We start from the raw sequence: 26953 nt of genomic DNA, 5'->3' as shown, positions 1-26953 counted from the left end.
GGGCCAGAGTTGGGTCAGGGTCACTGTAGGATCAGTGTCAGGGTTGGGTTGGGTTTAGATTAGATTAGATTAGAGATACAGCACTGAAACAGGCCCTTCGGCCCACCGAGTCTGTGCCGAACATCAACCACCCATTTTATACTAATCCTACACTAATCCCATATTCCTACCAAACATCCCCACCTGTCCCTATATTTTCCTACCACCTACCTATACTAGTGACAATTTATAATGGCCAATTTACCTATCAACCTGCAAGTCTTTTGGCTTGTGGGAGGAAACCGGAGCACCCGGAGAAAACCCACGCAGACACAGGGAGAACTTGCAAACTCCACACAGGCAGTACCCGGAATCGAACCCGGGTCCCTGGAGCTGTGAGGCTGCAGTGCTAACCACTGCGCCACTGTGCCGTTCCATTGGGCCAGAGTTGGGTCAGGGTCACTGTGGGGTCAGTGTCAGGGTTGGGTTGGGTCAGGGTTCCATTGGGCCAGAGTTGGGTCAGGGTTACTGTAGGGTCAGTGTCAGGGTTGGGTCAGGGTTACTATGGGGTCAGTGTCAAGGTTTCGGTCTATTGACTGTGTGATTGAAGCCGTAGTTCCTGCGCCTTCCAGCAGGGGGAGGAGGGGGCGGTGGTGGTGAGGCAGGCATCACGTGATATAACAGGGTTCGGGGCGGATCGAATGACGCGCAGTTGCGTCATGCCGTGGGTGGTGCATGCGCAGTGCTGCAGGCGGTGCGGCGGGAGGTGTGGGGTTTCGGGCCGCTCGCTGCTCCGGGAGCCGAGGCTCAGGGCCGCTATGGCCGGCGAAGCGATGCAGGTAGGGGACGGGGTGTTAGCGGCGGGAATCCGCTCCCGAGCCCCGGCTTCCTGTCCGGGGTCAGTCCCGGTCACTGGGCCGGAGCAACCCCGCCTGAGGCAGCTCCCTGATTGGCAACTAGACGGACCAATCAATGCTGCAGGGGGGTGGGGAGGGGGTAAGTGGCCAAGCGAGGCGGGGCGATGACAGTGGGAGGGATGACTGTCTGTGGAGGGGGAAACTATAGTGTGTCCTGGGGGAGGGGGAACTATAGTGTGTCCTGGGGGAGGGGAAACTATAGTGTCCTGGGGGAGGGGAGGAGGATCTATAGTGTGTCCTGGGGGAGGGGAGGGGGAACTATAGTGTGTCCTGGGGGAGGGGGAACTATAGTGTGTCCTGGGGGAGGGGGAACTATAGTGTGTCCTGGGGGAGGGGGAACTATAGTGTGTCCTGGGGGAGGGGGAACTATAGTGTGTCCTGGGGGAGGGGAGGGGGAACTATAGTGTGTCCTGGGGGAGGGGAGGGGGATCTATAGTGTGTCCTGGGGGAGGGGAGGGGGATCTATAGTGTGTCCTGGGGGAGGGGAGGGGGATCTATAGTGTGTCCTGGGGGAGGGGAGGGGGATCTATAGTGTGTCCTGGGGGAGGGGAGGGGGATCTATAGTGTGTCCTGGGGGAGGGGAGGGGGATCTATAGTGTGTCCTGGGGGAGGGGAGGGGGAACTATAGTGTGCCCTGGGGGAGGGGAGGGGGAACTATAGTGTGCCCTGGGGGAGGGGAGGGGGATCTATAGTGTGCCCTGGGGGAGGGGAGGGGGAACTATAGTGTGCCCTGGGGGAGGGGAGGGGGAACTATAGTGTGCCCTGGGGGAGGGGAGGGGGAACGATAGTGTGTCCTGGGGGAGGGGAGGGGGAACTATAGTGTGCCCTGGGGGAGGGGAGGGGGATCTATAGTGTGTCCTGGGGGAGGGGAGGGGGAACTATAGTGTCCTGGGGGAGGGGGAACGATAGTGTGCCCTGGGGGAGGGGAGGGGGAACGATAGTGTGCCCTGGGGGAGGGGAGGGGGAACTATAGTGTGCCCTGGGGGAGGGGAGGGGGAACTATAGTGTGCCCTGGGGGAGGGGAGGGGGAACTATAGTGTGCCCTGGGGGAGGGGAGGGGGAACTATAGTGTGCCCTGGGGGAGGGGAGGGGGAACTATAGTGTGCCCTGGGGGAGGGGAGGGGGAACGATAGTGTGTCCTGGGGGAGGGGAGGGGGAACTATAGTGTGCCCTGGGGGAGGGGAGGGGGATCTATAGTGTGTCCTGGGGGAGGGGAGGGGGAACTATAGTGTCCTGGGGGAGGGGGAACGATAGTGTGCCCTGGGGGAGGGGAGGGGGAACTATAGTGTGCCCTGGGGGAGGGGAGGGGGAACGATAGTGTGCCCTGGGGGAGGGGAGGGGGAACTATAGTGTGCCCTGGGGGAGGGGAGGGGGAACTATAGTGTGCCCTGGGGGAGGGGAGGGGGAACTATAGTGTGCCCTGGGGGAGGGGAGGGGGAACGATAGTGTGCCCTGGGGGAGGGGAGGGGGAACTATAGTGTGCCCTGGGGGAGGGGAGGGGGAACGATAGTGTGCCCTGGGGGAGGGGAGGGGGAACTATAGTGTGCCCTGGGGGAGGGGAGGGGGATCTATAGTGTGCCCTGGGGGAGGGGAGGGGGAACTATAGTGTCCTGGGGGAGGGGGAACGATAGTGTGTCCTGGGGGAGGGGACTGTAGTGTGTCCCGGGAGGGTGGGGAGGGGGAGCTATAGTATGTCCTGGGGGGGGGGATTATATTGTGTCCTGAGGGGGGAGGAGGGGGATTATAGTGTGTCCTGGGCTTGGTGGGGGGGGGATGAAATGTGGTCGGGGGGTGGGTAATTAGTGTTTCCTGGGGTAACGGTTTTCAATGTAGCGGGTGTTTAGTGTGACCCAGTCAGACGTTGCTTCCTCCCAGCTAATGAAATTTTTTGATAGAGTTAGAAAGGAGAAGTGCTTTCTACTGGTTAAAAAGGTCAATAATCAGCATATTAATCTGATTCTAACTGTTGCTGCTCAACATATTTTTGAAAACAATGAAACTGAAACCGTTTCCTGTACTGAAATTGTGTTTTTGCTGATGAAAGAGCTGACTGGTCCTTTGGTTTGATCTTATCCACAATATGCAAGGTTTTGTCGTGCTGTATGCCTTCAGGTTCAACCTATTCAGAGGAACTACACTGGGAATAAATGAGATACTCAGGCCAGAAACTGCATGACAAGTCTTGTGTGACTGAATGGGGTCACAATCCTCACATTGCCCACATAGGCACCACGCTCAAAGTTTAAAAAGTGTGTGAAGTTCAATCTGTTCATGTTGAGGTGGATTCTGTTGATTAGAGCAATTTGTACCATTTCGTTTAACAGTTTTATTAATTTCAATGCCTGTACGAAAACAGAAGGACCTGGAGGCTTCTGCATGGAAATCTTTGAATGTGGCATGGTGTACATGATGGATTCGAAGGGAAGATATTCTAGGGCTGTGAGTAAAGAGCAGTAGAGTGAATCTAATTGGATAGCTCTTTCAGAGAGCCAGCCTGGGCACAATGGACCAAATGTCCCCTGTCTGTGCTGTAAGATTCTGTGATTCGTAAGAACCATATCGGTGAACTGTTAATCACAAGATTCTAGGTTCAAATCCACTCCAGGGTTTGAGCTCAGAAATCAGAGATGAGACTCCAGTACAGTAACAGAGGGAGTGCTGCATTGTTGGAGGTGCCATCTTTCAGATGAGATGTTAAACTGAGGCCCCGTCTGCCCTCACATTCATGTATAAGATCCCATGGTACCATTTCAGGGAAGAGCAGGGGAGTTCTCCCCGGTGTCCTAACCAATATTTATCTCCCAATCAACATCTCAGAAAACAGATTATCCGGTCAGTCACATTGCTGTTTGCCATTTGTGGGAGCTTGCTGTGCACAAATTGGCTGCTGTGTTTCCTAAATTACAACAGTGACTACACTTCAAAGTAATGCATTGTCTAAGTGCTTTAGGACATCTGGTAGTCGTGAAAGGCATTAAATAAAAGCAAATTGCTCTTCCTTTGAATTCACAGGCTGTTTGCAACTGATCCCAAGCGGGACCCACCCACCCACCCCACTGTGCTTGCACCCAGACCTGCCCCCTCCCACCCCTGGGGAATGCACACAGACCTACCCACCGCCCCTTCACAGTGCGCGCACCCAGACCTGCTTCCCTGCGATGCACCCACCCAGACCAACCACCTTGATCTCCATTGAGATTGTGGTCCTTTTGAATTGTCTTGGAGCTAATTGCTCTTGGGTGGTTTTGCTTTCTTCTTCCCCCTGAGTTCTAATTTGTCGATCTGATCACAATGACTGTTTCCTTCACCATATGTTGTAGCTGGTGTTTCTGTGGTGCTGCAGTCATATCTCCACATGTTGCATACCATTTTAGCAACTAACCATAAGCAGCAAAGTCAGAATTCACCTGTACACTTACTCTGACAATTTTATCACCAAATGCGTGCACCTTGTGAATGAGTATTGAGGTCACAGGCGAAACGAGTGTGTCCATTATTCAGTTTATGCAGTTAGCTCTATGTAGATACCCCAGTTTTCCATGTGGATTGGATCACTGTGGTCCACATACTAGATCGTGGAAGATTTGTGGTGGTTTTTTTTTGCTAGAGTTAGCTCTCCTGGCGTCTAATGAAGCATTGCTTCTGATGCATTGTTAGCACTAATCTGTGCTCAAGTTTGGAGTGTGGCTGAGCAATTTCAGTTCTAATTTTAGAACTAGTTTCAAACAGTGGCAGGTGAATGAAACCAAGATGGTTTGCCTTCATTTCCTCTTTGAATCAGCAAACATGTGTTTAAAAAAAAAAATGAACTGGACCTACACTTGCTTTAAATGACCATTATGTCTAGTGTGTTTAAAAAAAAACTTGCAAACGAATCTTTGTCTTACGAAATAACAAGGAAGCTCTCACTAGCATTGAAATTGTACTGAAACTTTGGCTAAGCCGAATGGAGAAACCTTGGAGGGAAAATGGGAGAGGAAGTTGCATCAGAGCCAAGTGTTGCGTTTACTGCTTTCCACAACAGGTGAACAGCTTATTGCTAAGGTGGAAAACAAGTTCAGGGAGTTATTTTTATTTCAAAGTATTGTCTCATTTTATGCATTTTGTCCCTTGTGCTTCGTACAGTTTTGCATCATTTGCAGCTAATTGACTCAAGTTTCATATCCCTTTGTTCCTCAGTGACGGTTTTCCTGCTGTTGCCTTTGCTTTTGATTTACATGTTTCCAACCTGTTCGGTGCTGATTTGCTGTTGCTGTTTGGCTTTGAGCTAGCCAGTGAACTGGTGGGGAAGATGTTGTTTGAAGTAAGTGTGTGAAACAGGAGCTGTGGATTATGCGCAAGCGTATTGATGGTTCGCATCTCCTGTGGGGCTGCTCCTGGGGAGTTGGAGGCACTCTGCCACTCCCCTAGTGCTCCTATACCCTAACATCATTTCCATACTCCCAAATATCAAGGCTCCTCTCCACCTCTCAGATGTCCCAGGATCCTTGGCCTCCCCAATGCACCAACGGGCTACTTCTGCTCTGTGTGTGCTACACCCCTTCATTTCTTCTCACTGCTTCCACGCACATGGACCACCCTCCCCGTAATAATAAAACCACATTGACTCCCCCCTAATATTGTTTGTCTCGTTTTAAGTTGTAAGTAGGAAAATCTTTGCCTGGATTCTGGACGGAACAATAGAGTAAGACTTCAAATGATTTAAATAGCAAAGCAAGTATAAAATAATCGAGGCATTTATTTACAATTTGCCTTCAACTTAAAATTCACGAACAACTCCTACAATACTTTGTAATAAAATTACAATTTGCATGCTTAATCACTTAATTATTCTAATATGCTGTTCATTACTCAACATAGGCATCCTCCAAATCATTGAGCAACTCAATCTGTTAGAAAAAATTTGTGTGCACCTTCTGTACTGATTGCAGTGCTGTACCCAACTCAGTGTATATGTTGACGCATTGTGCCCACCCCACTGTGTATATGTTGACGCACTGTGCCCACCCCACTGTATGTGTTGACGCATTGTGCCCATCCCACTGTGTATACGTTGACGCGCTGTGCCCACCCCACTGTGTATACGTTGACGCGCTGTGCCCACCCCACTGTGTATACGTTGACGCGCTGTGCCCACCCCACTGTGTATACGTTGACGCGCTGTGCCCACCCCACTGTGTATACGTTGACGCGCTGTGCCCACCCCACTGTGTATACGTTGACGCGCTGTGCCCACCCCACTGTGTATACGTTGACGCGCTGTGCCCACCCCACTGTGTATACGTTGACGCGCTGTGCCCTTCCCACTGTTCCTAGCTTGCTGCAGTGTATTATGGGACAGTATAGTTAGAGGGTCAGGTGAGGGGAAATTTAGAAAGTCTAAGAGAAAAGATAAGGCAATAGTGCAGTTTAGCAACATGGGTAATGATAAGCAGAGTGTGACAGGAAGGAATAAAGTGTTCAAACATAATAGTACATCAGCAAATAGGGTAATAATGGGGAAAAATGGTATAAAGACAGAATTATCAGCTCTTTATCTGAATATGCACAGCATTCGTAAAAAAGATGGATGAATTAATGGCGCAAATAGAAATAAATGGATATGATAACCATTACAGAGATGTGGTGGCAAGAGGACCAAGCTGGGAACTCAATATTCAAGGGTAGTTGACATTTTGAAAGGATAGGAAGAGAGGAAAAGGAGGTGGGATAACTCTGTTCATAAAGGAGTGGACCAGTATAGTAGTGGGAAATCATCTTGGTTTGGAAGATCAAGATGTAGAATCAGTTTGGATGGATATAAGAAATAACAAGGGAAAGAAGTCACTGGTGGGAGTAGTTTGTAGGCCCCCTAAAAGTAGCTACACTGTAGGTCAGAATATAAATGAAGAAATAATGTGGGTTTGTCAGAAAGTACTGCAATAACCATGGGCAATTTTAATCTTATAGATTGGACAAATCAAATTGGCCAAATTAGCTTTAAGGATGACTTCATAGTGTGTATTCGGGGGCAGTTTCTTAGAAAATTAGACTGTGGAACCAACCAAGGAGCAGGCTGTTTTAGACTTGGTAATGTATAATGTAGCGGGGGAGGTGGTGGTGTAGTGATAATGTCACTGGACTAGTAATCCAGAGCCCAGGCTAGTGCTGTGGGGACATGGGTTCAAATCCCACCACGGCAGATGGTGAAATTTGAATTGAATTAAAAGCTAGTCTAATGGCGATGAAACCATTGTCGATTGTTGTAAAAAAACACCTTTTAGGGAAGGAAATCTGCTATCCTTACCTGGTCTAGCCGATATGTGACTCCAGACCCACAGCAATGTGGTTGACTCTTAAAATGCCCTCTGCAAGCCACTCAGTTCAAGAGCAATTGGGGATGGGCAACAAATGCTGGCCTAGCCAGTGACACCCACATCCCACAAGCGAATACAAAAAAATTAATGATCTCAAAGTAAAGAATAATCCAGGGAAGAGTGATCATAACATGATAGACCTTCACATTCAGTTTGAAGGTGAGAAACGTGGGTCTCAAACTAGTGTCTTAATCTTAAATAAAGGCAATTGCAAGGGTATGAAGAGAGCCAATTGGCTAAAGTGGACTAGGCAAAGAGGTTAAAAGTTATGATAGATAAGCGGTGGCAGACAGTTAAAGAAATATTTCATGTGAAAGAAAGACTCCATGAGATGGATGAATCATTCGTGGTTAACTAAAGAAGTTAAGGGTGGTATCAAATTGAAAGAAAAGACATGCAATGCTGCGAAGATTAATGGTGGGCCCGAAGATTGAGAACATTTTAGAAACCAGCAGAGGATGATTTTTTTTAAAAAAAGGGAGAAATTAGAATGAGTAAACGAGCAAGAAATGTAAAAACAGAGCTTCTACAAATATATAAAAAGGAAGAGAGTAACTAACATAAATGTCGGCCCCTTTGAGGATGACCCTGGGGAATTAATGGGAAACAAGGGCATGGAAGAGACTTTGAACAAGTCATAAAGTCATTTAAGGCACAGGAGGAGGCCATTCAGCCCATCACGTCCATGCCAGCTCTCCATGGAGCTATGCGGTCAGTTCCACTCCCCAGCTCGATTCTCATATCCACACCGTTTGCTGCACCTCCAGGTTTCGTGTCATCAGCAAATTTGGAGATTCTACTTTGTATTCCAAGATCCAAGTCATTTATATATAGCAAAAAAAGCAGTGGTCCCAGCACTGATCATTGGGGAACACCCTTGTTACCACCTCATTGCGTATATGTTGCTGTACTGTGCCCATCCTACTCTGATGCTCTGCTCACTGACGCTCAGTTTGGGTTCTGCCAGGACCCCACAGCTCCTGACCTCATTACAGCCTTGGTCCAAATATAGACAAAAGAGCTGAACTCCAGAGGTGAGGTAAGAGTGACGGCCCTTGATATGAAGGCAGTATGTGATGAGTATGGCATCAAGGAGCCCTAGAACACTCGAAGCTCGACACCATCCAGGACAAAGCAGCCCGCTTGATTGGCACCCCATCCACAAACACTCACTTCTTCCACCACTGATGCACAATAGCAGCAGTGTGTACCATCTACAAGATGCACTCTAGCAACTTACCAAGGCTGCTTTCACAGCACCTTTCAAACCCGTGACCTCTACCACCGAGAAGGACAAGGGCATCAGATGCATGGGAACACCACCACCTGCAAGTTCCCCTCCCAAACCACACACCATCCTGACTTGGAACTGTATCGCCGCTCCTTCACTGTCACTGGGTCAAAATCCAGGAACTCCCTTCCTAATAGAACTGTTGGTCTACCTGCACCCCAAGGACTACAGAAGTTCAAGAAGGCAACTCACCGCCACCTTCTCTAGGGCAATTAGGGATGAGCAATAAATGCTGGTATAGCTAGCGATGCCCAAATCCCAGCAATGAATAAAAAAAACTTTGTACATGTTGCCGCATGTGCAGAGCCTGTATGTCAGTGCAAACGACAAGGCTGAAGCGTTTGCAATCATGTCCAGCTAACATCTGAACATACAAGTTAGGAGCAGCCGTAGGCCATTCGGCCTCTCGAGCCTGCTTCGCCATTCGATACGATCATGGCTGATCTGTTTGTGTTTCCAATTTCACATTTACCTAACAAGAATCTATCTACTTCCGCATTAAAAATATTCAACGTCCCCGCTTTCACCGCCTTCTGAGGCAGAGAGTTCCAAAATCACGCAACCCTCTGAGAGAAAAAATTTCTCCTCATCTCTGTCCTAAAAGGGTGACCGCTAATTTCAAAACAGTGCCCCCTAGTTTTGGACCCACCCATAAGTGGAAACGTCCTTTCCACATCCACCTTGTCAAGACCGTTCACGATCTTATATACTTCAATTAAGTCTTCCCTCACTCTTCTAAACTCCAGTGAAAACAAACACAGTCTGTCCAAACTTTCCTCATAAGACAACCTGCTCATTCCAGGTATCAATCTTGTAAACCTCCTCTGAACCACCTCCAACGCATTTACATCCTTCCTTAAATAAGGAGACCAAAACTGCACACAGTATTCGAGATGTGGTCTCGCGAATGCCCTGCAGAACTGAAGCATTACATCCTTCCTTCTATTTTCAATTCCTCTCAATAAAGGATAGCATTCCATTAGCCTTCTTTATTACTTGCAGTACCTGCATACCAACTTTTTGTGACTCATGCACTAGAACACTTAGCTCCCTCTGCACCTCAGAATTCTGCAGTCATTCTCCGTTTATGTATTACTCTGCTTTTTTATTCTTCCTGCCACGTTCACATTTTCCCACATTATACTCCATTTGCCAGATTTTTACCCACTCACTCAACCTGTCTATATCGGTCTGCAACCTCTTTATGTCCTCTTCACAACATACTTTCCTACCTCTCTTTGTGTCATGTACAAACTTAGCAACCATGCCATTGCTCCCCTCATCTAAGTCATTAATATAAGTTGTAAATAGTTGAGGTCCCAGCGCAGACCCCTGCGGGACTCCATTTGTCACATCCTGCCAATCAGAAAAGGACCCAGTTATGCATACTCTCTGTTTTCTGCCAGCCAGTCAATCTTCTATCCCTAATAGTGTCAAGTGGGTGATCTTGGAGTCCCGCTGAGGTCCTCACCATCGTTGACCAGTCTTCAGCCAATTCAATTCACTCCACGTGATATCAAATAAGAGCTGAGCATTCTGCATTCGGCAAAATCTATGGGCCCCACAACATCCTAACTGTAGTGTTGAAGACTTGTTCAGAATTAGCTGTGCTTCTCGCCAAGCTTTTCCAGGACAGCTACAACACTGAATTCTACCTGACAATGTGGAAAATTGCCCAGGTATGTCCTGTCCACAAAAAGCAGGACAAACCCAACCTGGTCAGTTACCTTCCTATCAGCTTGCTCTCAAACATCAGCAAAATGATAGTAAGGACTCAGCAACAGTGCTATCAAACAGCACTTACTCACCAACAACCTACGCACTGATGCTTAGTTTGTGTTCCCCAAGACCACTCGGCTTTATAACTCGTTATAACCTTGGTCCCTGTGTGGGCAAAGGAGCTGAAATCCAGAGGTGAAAGTGACTGCTGTTGACCGAATGTGGCACGAAAGAACCAGGGGAGGCGGTGGCGTAGTGGTATTGTCACTGGACTAGTAACCCAGAGACCCATGGTATTGCTCTAGGGACATGGGTTCAAATCCCACCACAGCAGAAGGTGGAATTTGAATTCGATCAATAAATCTGGAATTAAAAAGCTAGTCTAATGATGGCCATGAAACCATTGTCGATTGTTGTAAAAACCCATCTGGTTCACTCATGTCCTTTAGGGAAGCAAATCTGCTGTCCTTACCTGGTCTGGCCTACATGTGACTCCAGACCCACAGCAATGTGGTTGACTCTTACATGCGCCCTGAAAGGGCCGAGCAAGCCACTCAGTTGTATCTAACCGCTATGAAGTCAATAAAAAGGAATGTAACCGGACGGATCACCCGGCATCGACCTAGGCACCGGAAACGACAACAGCAAACCCAGCCCTGTTGACCCTGCAAAGTCCTCCTTACTAACATCTAGGGGCTTGTGCCAAAGTTGGGAGAGCTGTCCCACAGACCAGTCAAGCAACAGCCTGACATAATCATACTCACGGAATCATACCTTACAATGTCCCAGACACTGCCATCACCATCCCCAGAGGTGGCGACACAGTGGTATACAGTAGAGAGGGAGTTGTCCTGGGAGTCCTCAACATTGACTCTGGAGCCCATGAAGACTCATGGCATCAGGTCAAACATGGGCAAGGAAACCTCCTGCTGATTACCACCTACTACCCTCCCTCAGCTGATGAGTCAGTACTCCTCCATGTTGAACAGCATTGGAGGAAGCATTGAGGGTGGCAAGGGCACAGAATGTACTCTGGGTGGGGGACTTCAATGTCCATCACCAAGCATAGCTTGGTAGCACCACTACTGACCGAGCTGGCCGAGTTCTAAAGGACATATTTTCTAGACTGGGTATGCAGCAGGTGGTGATGGAACCAACATGAGGGGAAAACATACTTGACCTCGAGCTCGCCAATCTGCCTGCTGCAGATGCATCTGTCCATGACAGTATTGGTAGGAGTGACCACCGCAGAGTTGTTGTGGAGACGAAGTGCCGCCTTCACATTGAGGATACCCTCCTTCGTATTGTGTGGCACTACCACCGTGCTAAATGGGATAGATTTCGAACAGATCTAGCAATGCAAAACCGGGCATCCATGAGGCGCTGTGGGCCATCAGCAGCAGCAGAATTGTACTCAATCACAATCTGTAACTTCATGGCCCAGCATATCCCCCACTCTACCATTACCATCAAGCCAGGGGACCAACCCTGGTTCAATGAAGAGTGCAGGAGGGCATGCCAGGCGCAGCACCAGGCATACCTCAAAATGAAGTACCAACCTGGTGAAGCTACAACACAGGATCTGTGTTGTAAAACTGCATAAGCAGCATGCGATGGAGCTAAAAGATCCCATAACCAACGGATCAGATCTAAGCTCTGCAGTCCTGCCACATCAAGCCATGAATGGTGGTGGACAATTAAACAACTAACTGGAGGAGGTGGCTCCACAAATATCCCGATCTTCAATGATGGGGGAGCCCAGCACATCAGTGCGAAAGATAAGGCTGAAGCATTTGCAACAATCTTCAGCCAGAAGTGCCGAGTTGATGATCCATCTCGGCCTCCTCCTGAAGTCCCCAGCATCACAGATGCCAGACTTCAGCCAATTCGATTCACTCCACGTGATATCAAGAAACGACTGAAGGCACTGGATACTGCAAAGGCTATGGGCCCTGACAATATTCCGGCAATAGTACTGAAGACCTGTGCTCCAGAACTTGCCGCACCCCTAGCCAAGCTGTTCCAGTACAGCTACAACACTGGCATCTACCCTGCAATCTGGAAAATTGCCCAGGTATGTCCTGTACACACAAAGCAGGACAAGTCCAACCTGGCCAATTACCGCCCCATCAGCCTACTCTCAATCATCAACAAAGTGATGGAAGGTGTCATCAACAGTGCCAGGAAGCAGCACTTAGCAATAACCTGCTCAGTGACCTGGGTTCCACCAGGGCCACTCAGCTCCTGACCTCATTACAGCCTGGTCCAAACATGGACAAAAGAGCTGAACTCGAGGTGAGGTGACAGTGACTGCCCTTCACATCAAGGCAGCATTTGATCGAGTATGACATCAAGGAGCCCCAGCAAAACTGAGGTCAATGGGAATCGGGGAAAACCCTCCACTGGCTAGAGTCATACCTAGTGCAAAGGAAGGTGGTTGTGGTTTTTGGAGGTCAATCATCTGATCTCCAGGACATCACTGCAGGAGTGCCTCAGGGTAGTGTCCTAGGCCCAACCATCTTCAGCTGCTTCATCAGTGACCTTCCTTCAATCATAAGGTCAGAAGTGGGGATGTTCGCTGATGATTGCACAATGTTCAGCACCATTCGTGACTCCTCAAATACTAAAGCAGTCCGTGTAGAAATGCAGCAAGACTTGGACATTGTCCAGGCTTGGGCTGATAAGTGGCAAGTAACATTCGCACCACACAATGACCATCTCCAACAAGAGAGAATCTAACCATCTCCCCTTGACATTCAATGGCATTACCATTGCTGAATCCCCCACTATCAACATCCTAGAGGCTACCATTGACCAGAAACTGAACTGGAGTAGCCATATAAATACCGTAGCTGCAAGAGCAGGTCAGAGGCTAGGAATCCTGCGGCAAGTAACTCACCTCCTGACTCCCCAAAGCCTGTTCACCATCTGCAAGATGCCCTGCAGCAAGGCCCCGTAGACAGCACCTTTCAAACCCGCGACCTCTACCAACTAGAAGGACAAGGACAGCAATGCATGGGAGTATCACCACCTGCAAGTTTCTCTCCAAGTCACACCCCATCCTGACTTGGAACTATATCGCCGTTTATTCACTGTTGCTGGGTCAAAATCCTGGAACTCCCTAATAGCACTGTGGGTACACCTACCCTACATGGACTGCCGCGGTTCAAGAAGGCAGCTCACCACCACCTTCTCAAGGGCAATTAGGGATGGGCAATAAATGCTGGCCTGGCCAGTGATGCCCACATCCCATGACTGAATATAAAAATAAGCCTAGTAAAACTGGGGTCAGTAGGGATTGGGTGAAAACTTTCCAGTAGGTGGAGTTATACCAAGCACAGAAAAAGATGTATTTGGTTGTTTCAGGACAATGCTAATTTTGCGCATGAGAGGAGATTTGATAGAAAATCTTGAGGGGCCTAGACTGTACCCATTGGTAGAAGGGTTGAGAACCAGAGGACTCTGATTGAAGGTAATTGGCAAAGTTAGCAAAGGTGACTAGGAAAAATTTTATGCAGTGAGTGGTTATGACTGCAATGCACTGTCTGAAAGGCTGGTGGAATGGGAAAACATTAGCAGGGCTAGTGGGAAAGGGCGGGGAGTGGGGCCAGCTAAATTGCTGTTGCAGAGATCCAGCTTGGGCTTGACAGGCTGAATGGCCTCCTCCTATGCTGTAACCATTCTATGATTCTATCAATGGCCTTCCCTCCATACTAAGGTAGGAAGTGGGGATGTTCGCTGATGATTGCACAGTGTTTGGTTTCATTTCATACCTCAGATACTGAAGCAGTCTGTGACCGCAGGCAGCAAGACCTGGGCAGCATTCAGGCTTGGGCTGATGAGTGGCAAGTAACATGCGTGCCACACAAGTGACAATGACCATCTCCAACAAGAGAGATTCTAACCACCTCCCTTTTACATTCAATGGCATTATCATTGCCAAATCCTTCATCATCCTGGGTGTTACCGTTGACCAGAAACTTAACTGGACCAACCAATAAAATAACTTGATTATGAGGGCAGATCGAGGCTGGTATTCTGTGGCGAGTAACTGACTTCCTGACTCCCCAAAACCTTTCCATCTACAAGGGACAAGTCAGGAGTATGATGGAATACTCTCCAGTTGCATGGTTGAGTACGGGTCCAGCAATACCCAAGGAGGCTGATACGATTCAGGACAAAGCAGCCCACTTGATTGGTACCCGATCCATGCTCTTAAACATCCTGTCCCTCCACAGCTGGTGCACCGTGGCTGCATTGTGGCCTGTGTACAGGATGCATTGTAGTAACTTGCTAAGGCTTTGTTAACGCAATCTCCAAAACCAGTGGCTTCTACCACCTAGAAGGACATGCGAACACCATCACCTCAAGGTTTCGCTCCCAAGTGATATAGCATTCTGACTTGGAGCAATACATTGTGGAGCCAACTAGGGATAAAGCTGTCTTAGATCTAGTATTGTGTCATGAAGCAGGATTGATTCGCAATGTCAGTGTAAAAGATCCACTGGGAAACAGTGATCATAATACCATTAAGTTTCATGTTAAGTTTGAAAGTGACATGCTGCAATCGCAAACAATAATCTTAAACCTAAAGCCAATTATGTAGGCATGAGGGGAGACCTGGTGAAGGCAAATTCGATAAATAGACTAAAAGGTATTTTGGCAAATGAACAGTGGGAAACGTTTAAAGAAACAATTCAAAATGTTTAATAAAAATACATTCCATTGAAAAACATAAACTCAGCAAGGAAGACCCATCCGTGGCTCACTCAGGAAGTTAAGGATAGTAGATTAAAAGAAAGGGCTCACAATATTGCATAAAAGTGTCGTAAATGTGAGAATTGGGAATGTTGGAGAAACCAGCAAAGGGCCACCAAAAAGATAATAAAGGAAAAAATAAATTATTAAGGAAGTCTTAACAATACACACAAAAAAGCTTAGTATGATTAGAACAAGTCAACGTGGTTTTACTAATGGGCAATCATGTTTGACAAATTTATTAAGAGTTTTTTGAAGCTGTAACTAGTGGGGAACCAGTAGATACCTAGATTTCCAAAAGGCAAAAGGTTAACCAAAAGGTTAATAGGCAAGATAAGGGCTCATGATGTTGAGGGGTAATATATTATGGATAGATGATTGGTTAACAGATAAGAAGCAACGAGTAGGCATAAATGGGACATTTTCAAATTGGCAGGCAGTCAATAGTGGAGTGCTGCAAGGATCAATGCTGGGGCCTCAGCTATTTACAATCTATATTAATGAATAATATATAGATGAAGAGGCAGAGAGTAATGTATCTAGGTTTGCTGCTGATACAAAGGTAGGTGGAAAGATAAATTGTGGGGAGGACACAGGCTATCGAGATATAGACAGATTAAGTGAATGGGCAACAAGATGGCAGATGGAGTATAATGTAGGGAAGTGTGAAGTTATGCACTTTGGTCATGAGAATAGAAAAGCAGTTTATTTTTAACAAGTTGTGAAACTTGTAGGTGTTGATTTTCAGAGACTTGAGTGTGCTTGTACAAGTAACGCAGAAAGTTAGCATGTAGATAGTTAGGAAGGCAAATGGCATGTTGGCCTTTATAGCAAGGGGATTGGAGTACAAGAATAAGGAAGTATTGTTACAGTTGTACAGGGCTTTGGTGAGACGACATCTGGAATACTGTGTGCAGTTTTGGTCTCCGCATTTAATGAAGGATATACTTGCGTTGGAGGCAGTACAACAAAGATTCACTAGATTGGTACCTGGGATGCGGGGGGTTGTCCTATGATAGACTAAGTAAATTGGGGCGCTATTTTCCGGAGTTTGGAAGAATGAGAGGGATCTAATTGAAACATAATATTCGAAAGGGGCTGGATAGGCTAGACACTGAGAGATTATTTCCTCTGGTTGGGGAATCTGAAACATGGGGTCCAGTCTCAGGATAAGGGGCCATTTTGAATGGCGGAGCAGGCTCGATGGGCCATATGGTCTACTCCTGCTCCTATTTCTTGTGTTGTGTGTTCTTGTGGACAGATACTATTGTTTCTTTATTGTCTCTGGGTCAAATCCAGTGGCTCAGGAAGGCAGCTCACCACTGAGGGGAACTTGGAACGGGCAATCCATGTTGCCATGCCTGTGATGCTCATGCCCCAAGAATTAATTTTTAAAACTCTCCTGTTCTCCATTCCCCCATTTCCTCCTCTTTCTCCTCTCCCCCCTAAGCCCCTTTTCTTTTCTTTTCTGTGAGCAGTAAAGTAGGCCAGACCTTTCTTGTGGTTTTGCAGCTTCTTAGCCCAGTTCAGCTAAAGGGAAGTGCAGCTCGTTCTTGATGTCCGCTGCATCACATGTTTGCTAGACAGTGAAACTGTGGTTAAAATGAGTCTGTGTGGAAAAAAATATTTTGTGCAAACTTCAGAGCAGACGGGGGTAATGCTTGACTGTACTCAGATTATGAGGATGCAACTGCTTCACGCAGGTGCCAAATGTAGTTCCTCCATCTTCACTGGGAACGAAGGAATCCAATTACAAACTCGAGCTATTGAGATGTGCAATATGTGTGTTATAGTGCCTTCTGCTGCTGAGGCCCTAAACTCTGGAATTCCCCCCATTCTCTCCACCCCCCCACCACTCTGCCTCACTACCTAGGGGAGGCAGTGGCGCAGTGGTAATGTCACTGGACTAATAATCCAGAGGCCTGAGCTAATGTCCTAGGAACATGTTTTCAAATCCCACCACGGCACAATTAAATTCAATAAATAAAAAAAAAATCTGGAATTGAGAGGTAGTCTCAGTAATGGTGCTGTGAAACTATCAGTTGTCATAAAACCCATCTGGTTCACTAATGACATGGGGAAGCAAATCTGCTGTCCTTATCAGGTCTGGCCGACATGTGACTCCAGACCTACAACAATGTGGTTGACTCTTAACTGCCCTCTGATATGGGCTAGCAAGCCACTCAGTTGTTAAGGGCAATTCGGGATGGGCAACAAATGCTGGCCTTGCCAGTGATGCCTGCATCCCATGAAAGAATGAAAAAAAACACTCGACATTTAAGGTGATCCTTGAAGCCTATCTCTTTGAGCAAGCTTTTGGCCATTTGTGCTAATGGCCATGTGGCTTGGTGTAAAGTGTTGTTTGATAATTGTCCTGTGGAGTGTTTTAAGATGTTTTGCTTCATTAATGGTGTTATAACAAGTTTTTATGGATGCTATTATGCTCAGTGCCTTGAATATCAGTTTCCTTCAACCTGGTTTGGATTTCTTGCATCTCAGCAGAGTTCTCTCAAGCTATGGGTTTGGTCACTGTAGACCCATATTGCTTTAATTTCTTCTGATAACTTGGGTTTGGATCAAACTGCCCTTTTACTTTAATCACACCACTGGCCTTGCGGACTTGTGTAAGTCAGAGTGTGTAGATTTGGAAGATTATGGTACACTTCCTGTGCTCAACAGCAAGAAGTAGGGTGCAGGAAGTGTACCGTAATCATCCTAATCTTCTCCCTCCCATTAGATAAGATTTTTAACTAATTTATCTTATTAATGAGGAGCTTCTAAAGAAGCTGTGTGCTCAGCATTTATTTAAATTAACTAATTAATGGGACTTAATTTAGTTTAGAGATACAGCACTGAAACAGGCCCTTCGGCCCACCGAGTCTGTGCTGACCATCAACCACCCATTTATACTAATCCTACACTAATCCCATATTCCTACCACATCCCCACCTGTCGCTATATTTCCCTACCACCTACCTATACTAGGGGCAATTTATAATGGCCAATTTACCTACCAACCTGCAAGTCTTTGGCATGTGGGAGGAAACCGGAGCACCCAGAGAAAACTCACGCAGACACAGGGAGAACTTGCAAACTCCACACAGGCAGTACCCAGAATTGAACCCGGGTCGCTGGAGCTGTGAGGCTGCGGTGCTAACCGCTGCGCCACTGTGCTGCCCCAGGTAACGGCTGGATGTTAATCTTATTCATTTTTAATTGTTTTGACACTCTGCCTGTGCATCTGAAAAGTTAGTCTGTTTAAATATTGATGGGTTTTGATCATGTTGCTGTAAAATTATGAATGCATCCAACTCCTGAGGCTAATAATATAATGGCGCAGATGATTCTGTATCAGTCATTTCAGCAACAGTGAGCCCGTGTACCTGAGAAACTCTGCTTTGGGCTGTTGGTAACTTTCAGCAGTGGATTGATGCCTCTTTCACATTTGACTGCATGCATAGTTGCCTGTAAATTGGTCACTTGTTATGAAACAGTCACTCTTGGCTCATTACCTTGTTACTTGCAGAAGTGATGTTACAACTCCATAGACATGAGGCTCTTATGAGGTTTCCACACTCAAGCAGCTGCAGAGCTAGCCTGAGGTGCTTCTCTACCTGTGTGTTTCCTCTCGCTTTTCAGTGGGTTTCTTTCAGAAATGTAAATATAGACATTCCTCCAGGATTTCTAAAGAAACCAAGTAACATTCGCTTTAATTTAGACCAAACTGAATTTAGTTCTTGGTTCTGTTCAGGAGTTTTGGCATGAACCTCTGTTCTGAGGGGCACTGACTTTCGCACTCAACTGTTGGACATTTTCAGAGCTGTTGCTATGGTTAAATTAGAAATATTTCCAGAAATTCATAATCTGAAAGTTGAGAGTGCGACTACTTACTTGCTCCACCATGAGAAAGTTTCTTTTACCTATAACCTTTGCTGGCTGCCCTTCAACCAAATTCCCCTTAATTGCACATGTCATCACCTATGCTATGTTATGTAGTCCTGATGGATTGATGTACTGCATCTCACATTGTCACCTCCCTGTGTGGGATGACAGAGAGAAGTGGCAATGAGCAAGTCAGAAATTTGTGTCGAGTTCCCACAGTTATCAGAACTTATTCAGGGCGATAGTGGGCATTTTTGTAAACCCCTGATTCCTGTTCATTGTGCAGAGATTTTCACTGATATCTTTTGGCTTGTGATTCTCTCTCTATTTAATAATCAGCTCATGCATTGGGGACTACACATTCCATTTGCTACTAGATATTGAATGGTTGCCTTGCCCTTGGGGCTGTCATCCAGGAGAGAAGGAACAAAAATTGCATTCACCAGATCTGCATAATCTGCCTATCACAATATTGGTTCACGGATTCAGATCAAGATTTCTAAAAATTGCTTAATTTGGACTGAGCTTTCAATAATTTTTACAAAGTGCTTTAACAGTGAAACTTTATCCGAGATGTGCTTTTGGTCTGCTTAGAAGGCCCAGAGTTAGTAGTTTATTAAAGAATACCATAACAGATGTCTGTTTTGGATATTCATATTCCTTAGTTCTTGTTATCATTTCTTTGGACTATGCATCGCGAGACCACTTAAGTAATTTGGGCACCATAATGGTTACAAACGGTACGCATTAAATGTACTGCCTTGGGGCTGTATTTTTCTCCACAGATCAGAGGGAAATCCATGGTTAATGAATGCTGCTATTGTACACCAAAGAGTTCAGCTGTTAATGTCACACAATAGGAAAGGATTTATTACGCTCAAAGGGAGAAGCCATTTAATGAGGCTGCAGCAACTGATGAACTGAACAGCATAATGTAATGCCCTGTTCCTGGGAGTTGCAGGTCATGAGATGATTTTTAACCTGAAATTCTATCTTGGTTGAAATTCTAGACAGTGATTATTCAAGGCCTTAGCTCGGAGAGATTTTGAATGTTTTGAGCTAAAAAGAACCCTGTTATGTACAGTGTGATGCACCTGATCATAAATGTTGACAGTTTGTAGCGTCAGATACTTCTGGAATTCCTTTGCTTTTTTCTTGGTTCAGGATGGTATATGACAGAGAGTACAGACTCCGATCACAGAATGTAGAGTGGCTGAGAGTCTGGGTGTTTGCAGCTTGAGACCAGTTGTAAACAGCCCGTGCATTCAGCATACTAAAGGATAAAACATTCTCAAGTTTAGTAGTTTCCCAATATGGTTCTTAAGAATCAAAGAATTGTAGAGCACAGAAGGAGGCCATTCAGCCCATTGCGCCTGTGCCAGCTGTTTGTAAGAGCTAACCAGTTAGTCTCATTCCTCTGCCTTAGAATTCTCTCACTTCAAGTATTTATCCCTAATGAAAGTTACTATTGAATCTGCTTCCACTACTCTTTAAGACAGTGCATTCTAGCTAATACACTGGTTACTTAGCGGCTTTTTAACAGCCTTTACAACTTTTCCTGCCACCTTCAAAGATTTCTGCATGGAAGCATCCAGATCCCTCTGATCCTGTACACCCATTAACATTTACAGCTTTATTACCCCAAACTGCACTCATCATTAATGGAAGCTTGTTTGTCCGACTGCTAATTTCAACAGCAATGGAACACTTCATCTCTAGGACAGGAACAGTCAGAGTGCTGCCTCTTGGTTTTCTCAGCATAATGCAGTATTGTGGTGTTAACAGTGGCCACAGAAAGCTCTCCAGCCCCCACTATCGCAGGTCATTGTCCATGTGCAACTGAGCTTGACTGCTTTTAAACAGATTTAGCTTAGATGTTGCAGCTTATCATTGTACTGTGTACTCAAATTTGTTAATTTTGTGAATTTATATGCAAATTTTGATTTCTGCTAGTTGGGGAATCTAGGACGAGGGGCATAGTCAAAAGATTAGAGCCGGGTTTTTCAGGAATGAAATTTGGAAAGACTTTTTCACGCAAAGGTTGATGGATGTTTGGAACTCTCTTCCGCAAACAGCAATTGAGGCTAAATCAGTTGTTAATTTTAAAACTAAGATTGATAGATTTTTGTTAGTCGAAGGTAATTGAGGGACATGGGAAAAGTCAGTTATGTGGAGTTAAGTCACAGATCAGTCATGCTCTCATTGAGTGGTGGAACACATTCTAGAGGATAAATGGCTACTCCTGTACCTATGTTTCGATGTGCTATTAAGCTGGCAGTACCTGAAGAGTAGGCAGTAGGTCTACGAGGGAGCGGGGCTAGATGAGTTACTTTGCAGAGAGCTGGCACGGGCTTGATGGGCCGAATAACTTCCTTCTGTGCTGTAACCATTCTGTAATTTCTATGACTTACCAGTGCTTTTGCTTGAGTATCACAGCTCCAACTGTTCTCTTCAAATGCTGGAAGAAAAACCTTTTGTAAAATTTAATATAGTAGTTTATAATTAAGAACTTGTATTTATTTAGCACCTTTCACATCAAGATGCACCAGAAATCCGCTCAGCCAATGTTTTGCATGTGCTTATCAAGCACATTGGAAACACTGATTGCTGTTAGTGAAACAGTCATTTAGAGTGTGAACAATTTCCTGTAGATAAAAGGTGGGAGATGTATATCTGCCAGTAACTGGTAATGTTTGATTCTGTACTGGTTGGCCTTCAGGTGGTCATACAGAACATACCTTGGGGGCAGCTTTCTTTCACATTTGAGAGAAGAATGGGTAAAAGCAGGAGCCTGGCCACTGGCGCATTGTGTATTGATGTACTCAGTGTCTTGAAGAAATGCCAGCACATTGGTAGAACTTTTACCGTCCCAATTTTTCAGCGCTGACAAGAGTGCAACATGAAAGTACCTCATTGGCAGCCAGATCACAACGGTAGCAATCTCGCATGTAAATCAAAAGGTTGTGGATTCAAACCCCACTCCAGAGATTTAAGCGTGTAATCTAGGGTGACAGTGCAGTGCTGAGGGATTACTCCACTGTTGGAAGCTCTGTGTTTTGGGTGAGACATTCAACCAAAGCCCCTGGCACTATTCGGAGGAAAGCAAGGGAGTTGTCTCAGTTTCCTGGTCAACATTCATTCTTCAATCAAAGATCACTAAAACAGATTGACTGGCCATTTATCTCATTATTGCTTGTGGGAACTTGTGTGCATCATTGATTGCAAGTTTCCTTGCATCACTACTTAATTATGTGAAGGCATTGAAGTGGATACAGTAAAGATTGACTAGAATGGTTCCAGGGGTGAGGGATTACAGCTACATGGCTGGACTGGAGATGCTGAGGTTTTCCTTAGAGCAGAGAAAGTTGAAAGGTTGAGGAGTTTAGACTGAGTAAATAAAGGGAAACTGTTTCCAGTGCCTGAAGGGGTAATAACCAGAGGGCATAGATTTAAGGCAATTGGCAAAGGAACCAGAGGTGACATGAGGAAACACTTTTTTAATGCAATGAGTCGTCAAAATTTGGAATGCATTGCCTGGTAGGGTGGTGGAAACAGATTCTATAGTCGCCCTCAGAAGGAAATTGGATAAATACTTGAAGGAGAAAAAATTGCAGGCATATTGGGGAAAGAGCAGGGGAGTGGAACTGATTGTATTGCTCCTCCAAAGGGCCAGTGTAGACTCTATGGGTCAAATGGCCTCTGTTGTATTTAGAGGTACTGAACTTTAGAAGTACTTAATTAGTTAATTAACTGTGGAGCTCTGTGGGACGTCCTGAGCTTATGGAAGGCTCTATATCAACGTGAGTTCTTTATCAGCCAGATGCTGCAAAGTCAGACGCCTGCCCCGTCCCGCACCCTGTATTCTTTGTTTCACTGACTCCATCCTCTTGTATATTCCAACACCCCTTTGCCTTTTTTTAAAACCTGCTCACTGCTTCGACCAAGCTTTTCATCACCTGTATTGGCTCATTGTCCATTTTTCTTGCATATCTGAAATTTCTTGGGATTTTGCTTCTATTTAAGGTACAATATAGTGCAAGTTTCTTTTCATTGCATTTTGCTGCCTAACTTGTGATTTATCTTTTATGAATTTCAGCCAATCAGGCGCAAGTGGGAAAAGAAGTGTAAGAAATTCAGGACAGAAGTTTTTTTTTGTACAGAATTTATGAGAGACTGTGGAATGCACTACCGGAGTTGATAATTCAAGCGGAGACCATGTAAATAGATAAGAATAGGTTAGATAGGTGCTTGGAGGATAAGGGAAGAAAGGACATGGGGAAAAGGATGGGAATGTGGCATTGGGACTAGTGCTTGTGTAGGGATAAATACCAACACTGGTTGGAGTAAATGGTCTGTTTCTGTGCTGTAAATTCTATGTAATTTTAAGACTTTTCCTTCTGTAGCACAATGCTGTGATCAATTAGAGTGCTCCAACCTCCGTGGTAGAGATCACCTAACCCTAACACAGCACAGATGGGTAGGCAGGACCCTAGCCAAATTGAAGTCATTGGGAATCGGGGGAAGACTCTCCACTGGTTGGAGTCATACCGAACACAAAGGAAGTTGGTTGTGGTTGTTGGAGGCCAATCATCTCAGCCCCAGGACACTGCTGCAAGAGTTTCTTAGGGTAGTGTCCAAGGCCCAACCATCCTCAGCTGCTTCATCAATGATGTTTCCTCCAACATAAGGGCAGAAGTGGGGATGTTTGCTGATGTTTGTACGATGGCCAGTGCCATTCGCAACTCCTCAGATACTGAAGCAGTCTGCGTTCATATGTAGCAAGATCTGGACAACTTTCAGGCTTGAGCTGACGAGTGGCAAGTAACATTCGTGCCACACAAGTGCCAGGCAATAACCATCTCCCTTTGACATTCAACGGCATTACCGTCACTGAATGATCCACTATCAACATCCTGGGGGTTACCATTGACCAGACACTGAACTGGACCAGTTACATAAATACTTTTGCAATAAAAGCCGGTCAGAGGCTGGGCATTCTGCGGCATGGAATCCACTTCCTGACTCTCTAAAGCCTGTCCACCACCTACAAGGCACAAGTCAGGAGTGTGATGGAATACTCTCCTCTTGCCTGGATGAGTGCAGCTCATAGCACTCAATAACACTCAAGGAGCTTGGCAACATCTAGGACAAAACAGCCTGCTTGATTGGCACCCCATCCACCACCTTTAACATTCACTCCCTCCACCACCGATGCACAGTGACAGCAGTGTGTACCATATACAAGATGCACTGCAGCAACGCACCACGCCTCCTTCGTCAGCACCTTCCAAACCCATGACCCCTTCCACCTAGAAGGATAAGGGCAGCGGGCGCATGGGAACGCTACCAAGTGCAATTCCCCTCCAAGCCACAGACCATCCTGACTTGGAAATCGCTGTTCCTTCACTGTCACTGGATCAAAATCCTGGGACTCACTCCCTAACAGTACCTATGCCAGATGGACGGCAGCAGTTCAAGAACGCGACTCACCACCACCTCCTCGAGGATAATTAGGGATGGGCAATAAATACTGGCCGAGCCAGCGACATTCACATCCCATGAAACAAATATAAAAAAAAAAGAACTGAGGAATCTGGTTATTTCTGTACAGAAACCTTTGAAGGTGGCAGGGGATGTTGTACATGATGGATTTGAAGAGAATGTTCTGAGGCTGGTGAAAGAGCAGGAGAGTGGCACTAATTGGAAAGCTCTTTCAAAGAGCCGACCCAGGTGCGATTGGCCAAATGGCCTCCTTCTGTGCTGTAAGATTCTAATGATCCTAGTCTGGGGATCAAAGCTGAGACTGTGGCTCAGTGTGTAAGCCAGCTCATTATAGCGAGGAGCATTAAAAGCCCTATAAAATCCTTTAATTATGCAGCTCAAAATCTCTTCATATAGTATTATAAAATCCCTGATTTCTGAATTACTAACAACTTACTTTAATTCGTACCAACTTAATTCAGCAATTTCTGGTTCACTCATTCTGTTACATCTTTTCTCCTGTCAAGAGATAAGTAATTTCTTCATTTTACGGTAATCAAGTAAATTAAAAGTGAATCATAGAAAATAGAGGTTTACAACATAGGAGGCTACTTGGCTCATTGTATCTGTGCTGGAATGATTCAAAACTAGTTCCATTGGCCCTGTAAGTTCCTTTGCTTCTCTGTCTCAGCCAATTCTGGTGGCAAAACATTCTATACTGTAAAATATCTCAGGTCAAATAAAAGCTCTCCCCGTCTCAGTGATGGTTTTAAATTTGTTATTGTTCAATTGTTATTGACACCCCTGCCTCCAAAGGTTAACTGCTCAACTTTTGCTAGGCTAAGGTTTACAAATTTGTACCCTGCAGTTCTTAAATGTTGCTTCCTCTCTTCTGTGCAAATGGTGTGTTTCATGGGAAACCTGTTAAAAGTTGTAGTGACTTGTGAAATAAAAGCAGAGATTGTTGGAAATATACAAGTTTGTTAGCACCTGAGGGTGTCTCTGAGGGTAGATGTGCTTCAGGAGATCTGAGGGAGTCCTTTCTGTGATTTGTTGAAGGGACTTCACCAGAAATGTTAAACTGACTTCTCTCTCTTCAGGTGGTGGTGATAGACTTGTTTGTACCCAGCAGTTTGTTTTTTTTAATCTTTGATTTCCAGGGAATGATAGAGCATATACTGCCTTTCATGACTTCAGGACATCGCAGAGCACTTGTCAAGCCAATCAAGTACTTTTGAAGTGTTGTCACGATTGCAATATAGAGAAATGTGGCAACCAGTTTGTACACGGCAAGATGCCACAAACAGCAATTAACTAAATGACTAAGCAATTCTTTTGTGAAGTTGGTTGAGGGATAAATGTTGTCCAGGACATGGGGAAAACTCCCTTGCTCTTTTATTTCCACCTGAGGGGGCTGACAGGACCTCTGTTTAATGTCTTTTTAAGATGGCACCTCCGACAGTGGATCACTCCCTCCGAAAGTAAATATGCAGCAGGCAGTTAAGAAGGCAAATGGTATGTTGGCATTCATAGTGAGAGGATTCGAGTACAGGAGCAAGGATGTCTTGCCGCAATTATACAAGGCCTTGGTGAGACCACATCTGGAGTATTGTGTGTAGTTTTGGTCTCCTTATCTGAGGAAGGATGTTCTTGCTATGGAGGGAGTGCAGCGAAAGTTCACCAGACTGATTCCTGGGATGGCAGGACTGACATATGAAGAGAGATTGGGTCAATTAGGCTTGTATTCGCTAGAGTTTAGAAGAATGAGAGGGAATCTGATAGAATCCTTCAAAATTCTAAAAGGACTGGACAGACTCGATGCAGGAAGGATGTTCCCGATGGCGGGGGAGTCCAGGACCAGGGGTCACAGTCTAAGGCTAAGGGGTAAGCCATTTTGGAGTCATAGTCATAGAGTTATATAGTACAAAAACAGGCCCTTTGGCCCATCCTGTCCGTGCCGGCCATCAAGCACCTAACTATTCTAATCCCATTTTCCAGCACTTGGCCCATAGGCTTAAATGCTATGGCGGTTCAAGTGCTCATCTAAATACTTAACTATTGTGAGGGTTCCTGCCTCTACCACCTCTTCAGGCAGTGTGTTGTAGATTCCAACCACCCTCTGGGTGAAATTTTTTTCCCCCAAATTCCCTCTACACCTCCTGCCCCTTACCTTAAATCTATGCCCCCTGGTTATTGACCCCTCCGCTAAGGGGAAAAGTTTCTTCCCATCTAACCTATCCATACCCCTCATAATTTTGTATACCTCAGTCATGTCCCCCCTCAGCCTTCTCTGCTCTAAGGAAAACAACCCTAGCCTTTTCAGTCTCTCTTCATAGCTGAAATGCTGCAGCCCAGGCAACATCCTGGTGAATCTCCTCTGCACCCTCTCCAGTGCAATCACGTCCTTCCTATAGTGTGGTGCTCAGAACTGTACACAGTACTCCAGCTGTGGCTTAACTAGCGTTTTATACAGCTCCATCATAACCTCCCTGCTCTTGTATTCTATGCCTCGGCTAATAAAGGCAAGTATCCCATCTGCCTTCCTAACCACCTTATCTACCTGTGCTGCT

The 26953-nt window shown here is 45.9% G+C and overlaps 1 protein-coding gene across 1 annotated transcript in view; it reads left to right on the top strand.

Annotated features, from left to right (window-relative positions):
- The first annotated feature begins 707 nt into the window (after positions 1-707).
- The window catches only part of pkn1a (protein kinase N1a), a 242454-nt gene continuing 216208 nt past the window's right edge, over positions 708-26953 (top strand). Inside the window, exon 1 of the mRNA XM_068020838.1 lies at positions 708-818. Within this exon, the coding sequence (XP_067876939.1) occupies positions 798-818 (21 nt within the window). The 5' untranslated portion in view covers positions 708-797. The remainder of the gene's footprint in view (positions 819-26953) is intronic.

The sequence above is a fragment of the Heterodontus francisci genome, chromosome 43, assembly GCF_036365525.1.
Source record: "Heterodontus francisci isolate sHetFra1 chromosome 43, sHetFra1.hap1, whole genome shotgun sequence".
Classification (NCBI taxonomy): domain Eukaryota; kingdom Metazoa; phylum Chordata; class Chondrichthyes; order Heterodontiformes; family Heterodontidae; genus Heterodontus; species Heterodontus francisci.
The sequence above is the reverse complement of the archived record's forward strand: the minus strand, read 5'-3'. Positions and strand labels throughout refer to the sequence as shown.